Source organism: Neophocaena asiaeorientalis, unplaced genomic scaffold, assembly GCF_003031525.2.
Source record: "Neophocaena asiaeorientalis asiaeorientalis breed wild unplaced genomic scaffold, Neophocaena_asiaeorientalis_V1.1 scaffold714, whole genome shotgun sequence".
Taxonomy (NCBI): Eukaryota; Metazoa; Chordata; class Mammalia; order Artiodactyla; family Phocoenidae; genus Neophocaena; species Neophocaena asiaeorientalis.
This window is the reverse complement of record NW_020175660.1, coordinates 1,287,090-1,303,170: the sequence shown is the minus strand read 5'-3', so window position 1 is coordinate 1,303,170 and position 16,081 is coordinate 1,287,090. Positions and strand designations below refer to the sequence as shown.

The 16,081-nt window shown below is 37.7% G+C and overlaps 1 protein-coding gene across 1 annotated transcript in view; it reads right to left on the bottom strand.

The window, feature by feature from the left end:
- Positions 1 to 16,081, bottom strand: part of BMPR1A (bone morphogenetic protein receptor type 1A) — an 87,230-nt gene that overhangs the window by 5,705 nt on the left and 65,444 nt on the right. The window contains exons 6-10 of the mRNA XM_024731428.1: positions 13,474 to 13,570; positions 13,211 to 13,310; positions 9,053 to 9,197; positions 4,100 to 4,292; positions 1,444 to 1,741 (exon numbers count right to left, since the gene is read on the bottom strand). Of these exons, the coding sequence (XP_024587196.1) occupies positions 1,444 to 1,741; positions 4,100 to 4,292; positions 9,053 to 9,197; positions 13,211 to 13,310; positions 13,474 to 13,570 (833 nt within the window). The remainder of the gene's footprint in view (positions 1 to 1,443; positions 1,742 to 4,099; positions 4,293 to 9,052; positions 9,198 to 13,210; positions 13,311 to 13,473; positions 13,571 to 16,081) is intronic.

Here is a 16,081-nt window from a genome sequence, read left to right as displayed (position 1 = left end):
TAAGAAAGAGAACAATACTGAATATAAAAAAAGTGGTACATAATTATATCCCAGAACAAGTGAATGTGAAAATTAATTGAGAGGAATCATTTGCTTTTATCATTCTCATGTGATCCTTTGTGATTTAGGATTACATTTTTTTTCTTTATGGATCCAACCAACTTAGTTCTATTGTGAGTAATGTTTACATAATCATCTTGAAATGATGTTTATTGTTTTTTTCAATTTTTGGAGTAAATTTTAGAGTTAGAAGACATGAATGATTTGTTTTTAGGTCTCCAGATCTATTAGGTTCTGAAACTACTCTGAGGCAGAGATTAATATAATGTATTTTATATTTTCTTAAATTAGCATCTGATGAATATCTGAGCCAATAAACACTCCACTGATAAAAACAACAGGATTAGAATACTGTAAAAATGATGGAAGAAGATTAAAAATTTTTAATGTTTGCTTTATTATGGACTAGCACTTCTATTTTATGGCCTGAAATGAGTTTTGAAATGTGAAATGGCTGCTGTATTCCAGAATTATAACATTAAAACAATTTAAATGGTTTTCTAAAAATCTGATATTCTCATTGTTTAAAAATATTGACAATATCAAGTAGTGATGAAAAAATGGCATACTTATATCTTGTTTATGGGAGTGTAAGCTGATGCACGCTTTCTAAAGGGATAACCTACAACATACTATTAATAACGTAATATGTACATAGTCTCTGTTTAGCCCCTTCTCTAGCAATCCATCATGAAGAAGTACTTGTACAAGTATTCAAGGATATTATATATGGATAAAATACAATATTCATTAAAGCATTTATAAAATAATAGAGATAAACTGGAGGTAACTTTAATGCTCATCAGTTGGGTCACAGATGAAATAAATTATAGTACATCTATAAAATGGAAAACTTTCCTTAACACTGTTAAGAAGAATGAAGTAGATCTATATATACTGAAACGGAAGGATGTCTAAGACAATAAAAAGTAGGAAATCAAGAATTATGTAGAATAGGATGTAATTTTTGTTAAAAACAGAAAACACAATGACAACAAAACACAAAGACAGGGCTTCCCTGGTGGCACAGTGGTTGGGAGTCCGCCTGCTGGTGCAGGGGACACGGGTTCGTGCCCCGGTCTGGGAGGATCCCACATGCCGCGGAGCGGCTAGGCCCGCGACCCATGGCCGCTGCGCCTGCGCGTCAGGAGCCTGTGCTCCACAGTGGGAGAGGCCACAGCAGTGAGAGGCCCACATACTGCAAACAAAACAAAACAAAACAAAAAGAACCCCACGAAGACAACCCCCCCCAAACCCAATTTATATAATTATATAAGCACAAATACATGTTTGGAAATCCACTGTCCTGAATACAAATACGAACAGGTAAATATCTTTAGGAGATTACAATAATTTCAAAACAATAGGTAAAGAACCACTCACCTGTTGAATTTAACAGCAAGCCCCAGGTCAGCAATACAGCAACTTCCATTTTTCTTGATGAGGATGTTTTTGCTCTTTAGGTCGCGATGAGCAATTGCAGGCTTTCCTTGAGTGCCATAAATTTCTGTGTGGAGATGGCACAGACCACAGGCAGCTGAATAAGCCAACTTAAGCAGGGCTCTGGTGTCTAGTGTAGCACATTTCAGGAAATCATAGAGAGATCCGTTTTCATGGTAATCGGTAATCAAATAGAGCTGAGTCCAGGAACCTGTACCTTTAATATCTGCTGCTATAAAACCTGTTCAATTAATGAATTTAAAAGGTTAGTTATCAGATGTAGCTAGGAAGAATAATGAATGCTCATTTAGGATACTGAGAATAACTTAGGTATAATCTACAGGTAATAAAAATTTAACTTGTTTGACAAAATTTCTTGAATATATTACCAAAACTTTTAAAAGTCTATAATTTTGTAATTAATTTAAAGTAATCTTAATAATCATAAAAATGATAATATGACTAAGAAAAAGATCACATATATAATAACCTAGGGAAATGCTATTAATCTACATGATTCTGTAAGGATGAAGAACTATAAAGAAGGAATGTGGAAAAGGCTCTTCATTTCAAACTGAAAAGTGGACCCATTAAAATAATAAAGTTAGTGCTTCCCTGGTGGAGCACTGGTTAAGAATCCGCCTGCCAATTCAGGGGGCATGGGTTCGATCCCTGGTCCGGGAAGATCCCATATGCCTCGGAGCATCTAAGCCCGTGCACCATAACTACTGAGCCCGTGCTCTAGAGCCGGCGAGCCACAACTACTGAAGCCCACACACTACAAGTACTGAAGCCCGCGTGCCTAGAGCCCGTGCTCTGTAACAAGAGAAGCCACTGCAATGAGAAGCCCGCACACTGCAATGAAGAGTAGCCCCCGCTCGCTGCAACTAGAGAAAGTCCGCGTGCAGCAACGAAGACCCAACACAGCCAAAAATAAATAAAATAAAAATAAAATTAAAAAAAAATAATAAAGTTAAATATGTTCAACTAAGAGTTCGCTCCTAACTAAGCCAACTCCCACTTGCCCATCAATGCCTTATCACATTTTCCTTCTCAGCCTGGCTCACTGACAAGCAAGTTCACAATACTGGCCTCCTTTCTTTCTCCTTTTTCTTCTCCCTCTCTTCAGAAAAAGGTGAGTGCTGAGTTGAATAATGTTCCCCCCCCCTCATGTCCACCTGGTACCTATAAATGTGACCTTATTTGGAAACAAGGTCTTTGTAGGTGGAAACAAGGTCTTTGTAGGTATAATCAAGTTCAGATGAGGTGATACTAGGTTACAGTGGGCCCTAAATCAATGACTGGTATCCTTATAGGAAGAGGGAAATATGGATACAGACACACAGGAAGAAGGCCATGTGCCAACAAAGACAGAGATAGGAGTGTGGTCTCCCAGGCCAAGGCATGCCGAAGATAGTTGGCAATCACCAGAATCTGGAAGAGGCAAGGAAGGGTCCTCCCCTAAAGCTTTCAGAGAGCATGGCCCTGTCAACACCTTGATTTTAAACTTCTGGCCTCCATAACTCTGAGAGAATTAAGTTTCTGTTGTTTTAAGCCACCTAGTTTGTGGTACTCTGTTACGGACAGTCCTAGGAAATGAATATAATTAGTATAGGAAACTATACTCTTAGCAACATGTTATGCACTCTCTAAATTAAAGGGCAAGGAAATAGTACCTGAATAGAAAGTCAGGGAAGGTAGATGAGTTTATGTACCCTACTGATCAGATCATACCTAGGTTATTTTGCTACTGTGTGAATGGGGGTGAGGAGAGAGATCTATTAAGCATAGAACATAATAAATGAAGCTACATCTTATGAGGGAGGGGGGTGATTTAATCTGCAACAGGCAAAGGTACATATAGTTCAAGTTACCCTAGAAAATTGCTTAAATTACCTTTAAAAGACTTGTTTTTTGTTACTTGTTTATTGACTGAGTCCAATAAACTATATTACTTCCACTTTGAAACTCACTGCTGTTTCTCCTCAGCTGGGTAGTAAATATAGACATACCTTGTTTAACCGAGCTTCACAGATACTGGGTTTTTAACAAATTGAAAGTCTGTGGCAACTCCTGCCACAAGTCTATAGGAGCCGTTTTTCAAACAGCATTTGCTCACTTCACGTGCCACATTTTGGTAATTCTCACAAACCTTCAAACTTTTTCATTATTATTATATTTGTTATGGTGATCTGTGATGTTACTATTGTAATTGTTCGGCATTTTTTAGCAGTAAAGTATTTTTAAATTAAGGTATGTACATTGTTTACTAGACATAATGCTACTGCACACTTAATAGAGTATAGTACAGCATAAACATAACTTTTATATGCACTTGGAAACCAAAATATTTGTGGGACGTGCTTTATTGCAGTGGTCTGGAACCCAACCCCCAAATATCTCTGAGCCATGTCTGGAAAGTGGTTGGTTGCCATTCAGGACTGGGTTGTATTTAAACTGTATATTCCACTAGATTTCCTTTAGCCAAATGCACACAACTGAACTCACATATGTTTTCAAAGCCCATGTGCCAGGCTTCCACCGGCATCCCACTAACCTTGAAGAATATGGAATTGACTAAAATCAAACGCGTACTCACCGAGTATGTTTTCATGGCGCATTAGCACGGTTTGATAGATTTCCGTTTCTCGAAACCAGCTAGCTTCTTCAGTGGTAAAAAACACTTTGACTGCCACTTTCTCACCACGCCATTTACCCATCCACACTTCTCCATATCGGCCTTTACCAACTTGCCGAACCATCTGAATCTGTTTGGCAATAGTTCGCTGAACCTTCATAGTAAAAAGTAAAATGAGAAGAACATATTAAGATTGAAAAAGTGGTTTAATAGGCCATCCCATCAAAAAGGATGGTATGGGGCTTCCCTGGTACCGCAGTGGTTAAGAGTCTGCCTGCTGATGCAGGGGACACGGATTCGTGCCCCTGTCTGGGAAGATCCCACATGCCGTGGGGCAGCTGGGCCCGTGAGCCATGGCCACTGAGCCTGTGCTCCGCAACGGGAGAGGCCACAACAGTGAGAGGCCCGCGTACCGCAAAAAAAAAAAAAAAAGGATGGTATATACAACCAACCAATTCGAAGATTAACATATATACAGTCAGCCTCCATATCTGTTCCGCATCCTTGGATGTGGAAGGCCGACTGTAAGGGACCTGAGCATCTGTACGTTTTTGTATCTACAAGGGGTCCTGGAACCAACCCCTGAGGTCTATCCTGAGGGAGGACTGTACTGTATTCAAAAGGAGATGAAACAATGTACAATATATTCTAAAATCACAAAATAACAGGTTAGTCAATGTGGCAGACTGTTTGCAAAAGTGGACTATATAATTCCCCTCCCAGTACACACACCCTTGGGTAGTCTCCTCCAGACTCTGGGCTTGGCTACATGACTTGCTTTGGGCAAAAGAACAACCGCAACTGTAAAACAAGTGAAAAGTCTTTGTGCACTGGAGCTTGCCCTTTCTTGCCATTCTAGGGCACCCTGTGACCAAAATGAGCAAAACCATACCAACTGTTGGCCATGTACATAAACTATACCATTTGGCTCTAGCTGAGCAAATTCAGAAAAAGAACTGCCCAGAAGACCCACAGAATCATGAAAAATAACAAATGTTTGTTGTTTCAAGCCACTAAGCTTTGGGATGGTTTATCATGTAGCAAAATCTAAATGACAGTTAAAAATACTCAACTCAGTCTGTAAGACCCTACGTGATCTGGTCCCTGCCTAACTCTCCTGCCTGATCATTGACTCTAATCCCCTCTTATTTACCTTGTTTCAATTTTTAGAATTCACTCAAGCTCATTCCTGTCTCAATCTGTTTGCATGTGCAGTTCCCTTTACTTAAGAGTGTTGTTTCTCTCTTAAACACCTTCATAGCACATACATATTTCTCAGTTGCTGCACTTATCACAATTACAATTTTAGTGTTATTTATATACATATTTGTTTGAATTCCATCCCCCACTACTCACAGAATACAGATATTTATTTAGGACAATACTTGAAGTACAATACTGCTTTCATTAATATTTGTTGGATGAAACAGGCAGGTAAATTGCTACCTTTCATTTTCAGAAGCATTAGCAGCCATTCTAAATTAAAAAAACAACACTAAGGTCCCGGTTGGAAATGTAGTTAAAATGGGCTAGATTTTATGAGCATCTAAACTGACTTACTTTATGTATCACTTATTACAAATTCCTTTTGTGATTTCATTTTAGAAAGCCAGAATTATTGAGGTCTAATTTACATATACTAAAATGCACTCTTTTCGAGAACTGTGTTTTGGACAAATGTATACAGTTATGTAACCACCAACATCACAATTAAGATACAGAACATTTCTATAACCCAGAAAAGTTCCCTTTACCGCTTGAAAGTCAATCACCTCCCCACCCACCCTGAGTCCCTGGCATGACTGATCTCTTTTCTTTCCCTACAGTTTTGAACATGACATAAATGGAAACATACAATAGGTAGCCTCTGTATCTAGCTTCTTTCATTCAGCATAAAATACTTTGAAATTTACCTGTGTTGCTATTGCATGCATCAGTAGTTTGTTCCATTTTACTGACAAGCAGCATTCTACTCAATGAATGTACCACCATTTGTTTATCCATTTACCAACTGATGGACTTCTGGGTTGTTTACAATTTATTATGAATAAAGCTGCTATGAACATTCACAGTCAGTCTTTGTATGGACATGTTTGCATATTCCTTCTGTAAACAATTAGCAGAAGAACTGCTTCATTGCATAAAAAGTATATGCTTAACATTTTAGTCAGCTATCAATCTGTTCCCCAAAGTAGCTGTATTCTGCATTTCATCAGCAATATATGAGATTTCCAGTTGATTTATTTTATTTATTTATTTATTTATTTATGGCTGCATTGGGTCTTTGTCGCTGCATGCGGGCTTTTCTCTAGTTGCGGTGAGTGCGGGCTACTCTTCGTTGTGGTGCGTAGGCTTCTCTTGCTGCGGATCACGGGCTCTAGGTGTGCAGCCTTCAGTAGTTGTGGCACACAGGCTCAGTAGTTGTGGCTCGCGGGCTCTAGAGCGCAGGCTCAGCAGCTGCAGTGCACAGGCTTAGGTGCTCCGAAGCATGTGGGATCTTCCCGGACCAGGGCTCGAACTTGTGTCCTCTGCATCGGCAGGCAGGTTCTTAACCACTGTGCCACCAGGAAAGCCCTGATTTATATTCTTTTCCGCACTTAATATTCTCAGTTTTTGTCATACTAGTGAACGTGTAGTATCTCACTGTGTTTAATCTGCATTTCCCTGATGATGCTGAGCATCTTTTCATGTGCTTATCTGCCATTCTTACATCTTCTCTGGGCAAGTGTCTGTTCAAATCGTTTGTCCATTTTTAAACAATTGGGTTGTCTCATTCCTGAGTTGTAAAAATTCTTCATATATTCTGCAACACAAATTCTTTATCTGAACTCCTTTGCCAATCTGTGACTTGTTTTTTCACTTTCTTAACAGTGTCTTCTGAATAAGAAAAGTTTTAAATTTTAAGAAAGACCGGTTTATCATTTTTTAAAGTGACTCTTGCCTTTTGTGTCCTAAGAAATCTTTACTCAAAGTCACAATAATTTTCTAAAACATTTTCTTTTAAAGGTTTTATACTTTAATTTTTACATTTAGGTCTATAATCCATTTCAAGGTAATTTTGTATATGGAGTGAGATAAGGGTCAAGATTCACCTTTTGGCAAATGGATGCCCAATTTTTCCTGTACCGTTTGTTGAATGGACTCTTTTCCCCACTGAATTACTCTGGCATCCAAATCAACTGATCACACATGTGTGCATCCATCTCTAGACTGTATTCTGTTCCACTGATGTACATACCTATCCTTGTGCCAGGATCACATAGTGTTGACTACTGTAGCTGTACAATAAGCCCAGAAATCAGGTAGTGAATCCTCTTTATTCTTCTTCTTCAAAATTGTTTTGGCTCTTCTAGGTCCTCTGCATTTCCAAATAATTGTTAGAATAAGCTCATCAATTTCTACAAAAGTTTGCTCTGATTTTGATTTGGATTGAATTGAAACTATAAATCAGTTTTAGGATAACTGAAATCTTAATACTGAGTCTTCTGATTCAAAAACAGGTTAAAAACCTTAACGCTTATTAGGGGCTTTGTTCATTTCTTTTGGCAATGTTTTCTGATTTTTTTTTTTTTGCGGTACGCGGGCCTCTCACTGTTGTGATCTCTTGCGCTGCGGAGCACAGGCTCCGGATGCGCAGGCTCAGCAGCCATGGCTTCACGGGCCTAGCCACTCTGCGGCATGTGGGATCTTCCCAGACTAGGGCATGAACCTGTGTCCCCTGCATCGGCAGGCGGACTCCCAACCACTGCGCCACCAGGGAAGCCCCATGTTTTCTGATTTTAAGTGTACAGGTCTTACATAAATTTTAAGTTTATTCCAAAATATTTCACGTTTTTCATGGTATTTTAAATGATAGTGCTTTTAAAATTTTAATCCCTAATTGTTTATAGCCAGTGTACATAAATTCAATGATTTTTGTGCAATGACCTTGATAAACTCACTTATTGGTTGTTGTAGCTTATGTTATCATCTTTGAGATTTTCTATGTAGACAATCATGTTGTCCGCACTGTCCTTTCCAATTCAATTACAGAATTACCTGATTCAATGAATTTTATAATTAGAGACCAATGTATTTACTTTAAACAAACGAACTAAACACAGAATTTAAAATCTATCTAGATATCTAGTATTTATTATAAGGGTCCCCTTGACCCCTAAGTCTGAGTATTTCTATACATGTAATTCTCTTAGAATTATTTACAACTCGCTTTAACATCATTTTTATGAATTGTGTTTTGGTTACATAGTATTATATTGAGGGAAGTATCCTCTCTATGAAGATGATCTGTGGGAGTAACTTCCTTCTGATTTCAGAATCTGAAATTGTTATACTTCTCCCAACCAATCAGTTTAACCTTACAGATGCAAGGTATTTTACACCTGATTCCTCAAGTTGGCTGTTAAAAACCTGTGAGCTGGGCTTCCCTGGTGGCACAGTGGTTGAGAGTCCGCCTGCCAATGCAGGGGAGGCGGGTTCGTGTCCCGGTCCGGGAAGATCTCACATGCCGCGTAGCGGCTGGGCCCGTGAGCCATGGCCGCTGAGCCTGCACGTCCAGAGCCTGTGCTCTGCAACGGGAGAGGCCACAACAGTGAGAGGCCCGCGTACCACAAAAAAAAAAAAAAAAAAAAAAACCTGTGAGCTTATGTTAACACTTACATAGCACTTCATGACCACATTTTCTCTCTTAACCTTGCTTGTGACTCTACCTTACTTTACTCAATTTTTCTTATTTCATATTTCTTATTTTAACTAATTTCATCTTGCATTACTGTAACCATCTTTCTAAATAAGAAGGGAAAAAAGTGTGTCTAGTAAAGTCCCCTAATATGTAATTATTAAGCCGTCTACCATCATATGACAACACATTCTGTATTAATAAACCATTCATGTTTATATGACATTTCAGCTTACCAATAAGGGTAGTCCAGATCCACTACCAGAACTTTGTGACTGGTCAATAAGGTCTTTTAATGATTCCCCAACTGGAATAAATGCTTCATCCTGTTCCAGGTCACGATTGTAACGGCGTCTGCTTGAGATGCTCTTGCAATAATGTCTTTCAAAAAAGCAGAAAATAATCTACATTAACATTCTAAAACTATAAAATTCTAAGGTAAGAAAAATCTTGAGGTTGTTGACACTCCTTCCTTCATCACATGGGTTCATATCCAAATTAGCCTTATCATAGAAAAATATATCCTCTGTTAAAATAATGTCCAGAAATGGAGTTTATGAGGTAGAGAGATATATACTATCTTAAAACGGAAAGATGTCCATGGTATATTGGCAAGTGAAAAAAACAGATTAAAAAACAGCATGTAAAGTATGATCCTAGCTATAAACATTTTAAAGTTATATGTATCTATACTTGTCTAAAAGGATCAGAAATATATCAAGTTGTATATAATAGTTATTGCTGGGAATGTAGGAATATTTACTTTCTACTTTACATATGTATTTTCATCTGAATTTGTAAGCATGTAGTTTTGTATCAAAATGAACAATAAATATACTTCCATTTTAAAAAAGAGTTTATGGAAAAGAAATCAAATAAGTTCACTTAATTCATTCTAATATTTTCAAAGGCTTTTTAAAAAATTTTCAAATTATGAAATGTTTCAAACACGTAGGAAGGTAGAGATTAATTTATTTGGCACCCATGTGTAAGCCATTTAAATTTAATAAATATTGACATTATGCTATGTTTATTTTAGGTATATTTTAAATAAATAAACATTAAAGTATTTACAGCCATTTCCCTCATAATTCCATTTCCCTCATTTACTCCTAAGAGACAAACACTATCTTGAAGGTGGTTATATCCTTCCTATCTATGTATTTATACCTTTACCATAAAAGTATATGCTCATAAACAACATCGTTCCTCCGGACACAAATGGCATATGCTATATTAATATTTTACATCATGCTTTAAAAAACTCCTTATGTATCACATATTTACCCATGTTGATACATGTTCAAAAAAACAACAGCTCATTTTTATTGATCTTGAGTGTGTGTCAGGCACTGTTCTATGACTTACTTCATCTTTATTAAACTCGTAAGAGGTAAGTACTATTGTTTCCATTTTACAAAAGAGAAAACCATGGCCCAGAGGCTCATCATTTGTCCCAAGTCAGACAGCTGGCTAATTATTCTCCAATACTGAGGCAAGACCCTTCTGGGTACTATAACCAAAACCCCATGAATTATGAGGTTTTCAAGTCACATAGCTGGTGGGAACAGATACTATCCCCAGCCTTGTGTGAGCACTGAATACTGTTTCCTTCAATCTTTTCAGCCGTTCTTTCCCAGCCTTAGGTGGTTTCCTCACTTGAACACACTGATCACGATTCAGCTGAATATTCTATGGGAACGTTCTGAAGATGTCTGGAGTCCTTTCTCTGTGAAACTCTCCTTTCCAGTACTCTGTACCTATGAACTATAGCTGCTGCTCTCTCCCCAGACTCTCAGCTGTGTCTCCTCGATTCGGTGTCTGCTGGGCTACACCTGAGTTCTTCCTGTGTCCTGCAGCCAGAAACTCTCTTCAGGGAGTAAGCTGGGCAATCACAAGACTCACCTCATTTGTTTCCTGTTTCTCAGGGATCAGTGCCCTTCACTGGCTGATTGGCAGCTATTAGTATGCGATTGAGGCTTACTGATTACAGGTTTCACTGTAAGACAATCTGCTTGGGCCATTTCACTGGACTACTAGAGACAGAATACTCAGGTCTTTTTTCTTGGGCTAGATGGATTTTCCCCAAGAACAATCTTCTTATGTTATCTAGAGGGAACATGCTTCGTTAGCAGGGTTCTGGAGGGTAGGGGGGCCCACAAATTAGTATGTAAATATTCACTTTACCTCCTTATTTTTATTGTAATACCTCGCCCTCAATAATGGGATACCATAGCTGAGAACATTTTTGTTCTTTTCAGAGACTACACTTCTAGCCTTCTGTTAGAGAGATGGTGGAAAGTCACATCGTCATTCAGAAAAAGAGTAGGGATCTCAACATCTGTGGTACTTGGCATCCAAAATGGCCCACAAAATTTCTCAACTCCTGGTATGCCTGCCTATGTTTCCCTTCCATAAAGTAGAGCTCATCTCTGTGACCAACAGAATATGGCAGAAGTGATGGTATCACTTCTGAGTCTAGATCATAAACAGCACTGCAGCTTCCACATTGGTCTCCTGGATCACTCACTCTAGGGGTGCGGGGGAGCCAGGCTTCATGCTGTGAGGAAGCTCATGCAGGCAGCTCAGTAGAGAGGCTCACATCAGAGGAACTAAGGTCTCCTGCCAACGTGTGAGCCTCGGAAGCGAGCTATCTTGGAACGGGATCTACCAGCTCCACTCAAGCCTCCAGGTGAGTGCAGCCTCTGCTGACATCTGGGCCACTCAGTCAAGTCACTCCTGAAGTCCTGACCCACAGAAACAATGAGAGATAATAACTGCTGTTTCAAGCCACTAAGTTTGGGAGTGATTTCTTAATGCAGTATTGCACAACTAATACAGCATCTGACTTTCTAAAAACAGACTTTCAAGCAATCCTCTTGGTTTTACTGCCCCCCTCAACTTCACTACCATAGATAACTGCTACTGCCAATTGAGCTTCTTGGGGAATTTTACAGTATAAACTGGTTGCTGTTTGTCTTTCTCATTTTCTAGCCTGGGATTCAGATTTCTTAGGTCTACAAAGTCACTACTCATCCATAAGCTTCACAGGTTCCACAGCTTTTTGCTGTTATCTTGTCTCCTTGTCCTAGTTGGACAAAAAAGTTAAAAACTCTTTATTGCTGTTTTAGTGGGGCACAACAAAAGTAAGTATGCTCAATCTACTTCTTTATCTAAAAAGTCTATTATCACACATTTGAATCTTTGCCAGTATAATGGGTAAAAAATATCTCAGTACGATTCTAATTTATATTTTTCATATTATGAGTATTCTTAAGTCATCTTTTTATTTTTCTTTTAAGAGCCATATGTATTTCTCTTTAGGTAAAATATATGCTCATTTTTGGGGGCCTAATTTCCCACTGAATTGATTTTTTTCTTTTTGATTTATAGAAGCTCTTTATATTTGAGAAATCAGCTCTTTGTAATATAAGCTGCTGATATTTTTCACTGTTGGTCTGTCTTCTGACCATTTGTGGTGGTTTCTACCACACAGTAAAGTTTTATTCTTATGTAGTTGACACCATCGATCTTTTCTTTTTTAAAGGTTTTGGTTTTTTTGCTTGTAAGTTTTGTGTCAGACTCAGATTATTTAAAAAAATTCTTCCAAGGTTTGTTCTAGTATTTTAATCAATTCAGTTTATATATATAGTTTATATATATATATAGAGAGAGAGAGAGAGAAAGAGCGAGAGCGAGAGCGAGAGAGAGAGAGAGAGAGAGAAAGGGAGAGTGAGCACCCCAACCCGGCTGAAATTTATTTCAGTGTACGGAATTGATTCAACTTCATTTTCTTCCATATAGCTATCCACTCCCAAATCCATTTACTGAATAAGCCAACTTCTCCTCAGTGATCTGAAATGTTACCTTTATCATATACTAACTTTCTTTATATACTTGGGTCTACTCATGGGTCTAGTAACGAATTCCACTGATCTCTCTGTTTATTCATATGCCAGTAAGATAATATTTTATTATTGAAGTTTATGCCCTCCTCTTATTGCTCTTCTGGCAAATGTCTTCTGAAATCATGACTAAATGCAAACAATTCTGAACTGCCAAATAACTAAAGAATGATAATACATACAGTTGATTTCTTGGGACAGGTTTTTAAATTTAGATATAAGAAAGTTCAATATTCTATAAATAAAATCTTAAGTACTCATGAACATAACAAGAAGTATAATGTTGTGTCCAATTAATTGATTAGTAGTAAGGTCTTCTGTTCCCTTAAGAAAACTATAATATAGTTAATTAAAGGAGATAACCAGAAAATACAAGTTAATGGTTCCTGAAATACATTCAGTGTCAATGGTTTCTGCCTACTGGCTTTAAGAACAACTGTTTATATCTAATAGTCAACAAAATATTTTGCATCAAAATAATTATCTTACTTGTAACAAAAGCAGCTGGAGAAGATGATCATAGCAATTATGCAGACAGCCATAGAAATGAGCAAAGCCAGCCATCGAATGTTGCCATCGAAAAATGGACCTGATAATGGAAGTAAACAATGAAAAAGACATATTATCTTTCGATCACATCTTAAAAGGAAAAAATAACTTGTAGTGTTGAACTCTAGAAAGCTTGCTTATTGTTAAAACCAGAGAAAATATTTTACTGAGAATCATGATTGCACTTTTCTCTGCTAACCTACCTATAACAACAGGGGGCAGTGTAGGTTGTAAATACTGGTTACATAAGTTGGTCCGACAACATTCTATTGTCCGGCGTAGCTGGGCTTTTGGTGAATCCTAAAGGAAGAAAATTAGAAAATATTTGATACATGAAACTGATAATTAATTTTTAAAATATTCATAAAATACAGTTTATAATTCAGTGAGTGAAAAGGACCTGCTAAGTTTGTGTGAAAGTGATTATTGAAAAATTTAAATCTATGGTGAAATAGTGTTGTAAAGACTCTAAAATGTTTTTTCTTAAGGAGAATGTATGTATGTGGATGATGTGTTAGAACACTAGACTATAACTTAATTACAGATAAACAAAAGTTTATATATATATTTTCACCCAAAATTTGGCATATCTTAAGATATGACTATTCATTTGTTTTTAGTAAAAAAGTATTTAAAATCATGAGATCTTTTCCTAAAAAACATGGGTAATACATTTTATTACAGTGATAAACTAGCAGGGTAAATATGATCTCATAGGAGTATTGAGACTTAGTTGGATGAGACTTAAGATCTGACTAAAAAGTGGAGCGTGTCCTAGGCCAAAGAAATGACAGGTTAGAAAAGGTAGTCAAGTAGGCAGAAGGTACAGTTGATGCTGCCTATAACAACAATGTGGAAACTAATGAACCTGATACGGAAGCAAGTTGAAGTGTACGTGGTGAGGATAAGGTCAAAATATAGAAACAATATTTCTGAGAGTTTTTGGGAGACCACCAACCAGATATGTGTCCCTAATACATCAGAAAATGAGCACAGGGAAAGACTGTAGTCATGGGAACAGATACCAAAAATTATATGTGAAGTTTTATTTGATTAGAAGTACAGTATTTGAGAAGTTCTTAACTTGAATGCTGACATTTCAGCACTACCTGTAAGAAGTGCCATTCTAGACCAAAACAGTAACAGAAAGGAATTGTCTGTCATCACAGAAGTAGCAAGAATATAAGCAGAAATCAACCTTCTTATTCTTAAATATCAGATGGGCAGAAAGGAGAAACCTCGGTATAATCAGGTATTCCTTTAAAAATATGAAAATGAGATTCGATAGGGGAATCTATATGGGATTCTATAAGGGACTTGAGATTATATAAGAGAAGAGAAGATGGGTCAAGAGTACTTGGAAACCTCCAAAAGCACAAGTTTTACATTTTAACTTTCTAACAATTGTTTTTACTTTTAAATGATCATAAAAAGAGAAAAGAGAGACATGTCAGAAGTTACACAGGTGACTCTGAAAAAAATATCCCAGATCTAGAGAAAACTTACATGAAGGATGGAATGAAGAGTATACAACTAAGATGAATAAAAGAAGCGTGAAGCATCCAAGAACAGTCCCAGTATGGCTAAAGTTCAAAATGAGCTCAGCCTTGCAGGACAGAAAATGTAAAGAAAAATCAGGAAGGGGTTTTTGGCAGTGCTAGAAGAAAGACCACCAAGCGATGGATGTAGTATTGCCGACAAAATACTAGGTAATTGAGGACAAAGAAAATGAACACTTCCTTAACTCTCGTTTTGTTCCAGTCTTCTCTATCAAGGATGATTGCAGGAATGAAGGAGGCAGACCAAACGCTAGTAAGTGGGATTGGTATCCCAGAAGCATGCAGAGACCCTACAATGTTTCTGTGTTCTGTCTGAATTCCCATCTTCTCAGCTAGGTGAATTACATCACAGGAAGTTGAGAGCCCTTGGGAGAAGGCTGAAAGTGGTATGATTTAAAGATTTTAAAAACGAGGAGTGCTGTAAACTAGATAGCTAAATGTTATATTACTTTTAAAAGGGAAAGAAAGACTTTGCCAACAAAAGATTGGGGGCAGCACAGTATTACGGAAACAACAAGGATTTGGGAATCAAATAGCTTAAATCATAGCTTTGCCATTTATTAACTTTGTGACCCTGAGCAATAAACTTACTTCTCTCTGGGCTTTAGTTTCCTCTGCTATAAGATGGAGGATAAAAAATACCTGCCTTATAGGGTAACTGGGGGAAAATGAGGTAAAATATACCAAGCACTCAGCATATTAAATGCAGATAGTAAATGTTCAATAAATTAATTCTTCTTCCTCTAGTGAATGTGACACAGATCCCAGTTGACATTCTAGAATAAGTCACAAATGTTTGTAATCTCCTGGAAGACTCAATGTGGCTTCACTGAGAACAAGCAACATGAAACTCACATCTTTCTTATGTAGGTTAACTACGTATCTGGGTAGGCAAAAGTTACGTGTGTCTAGATTATGAAGTTGGGTGACACAACCTTTCCGGTTCCTACACTCCCTACTCCCATGCTCCACCCAAGTCCATTTGTATCTCTGGATTTGGTGGGCAATAAAAATCCTTGTGGGGAAAAAACTCACCTGGCATTCACAAAATAGGAGATTCTAACTTATTTAGTGAGCTTGAATGGGGGGGTTGCAGGTGAGGGGGAGTGGTACACGATAAAGGAACTGAAACCAAATTACAAGAAATGGCAGTGCGGTTTCTGAGAAATAATTCATCCTACTGGAAGAAACAGAATAAGCCAGATTTACCTACAGAGACTGGATTGTGTGAGGGAAAATCAAGGTCTGGGTG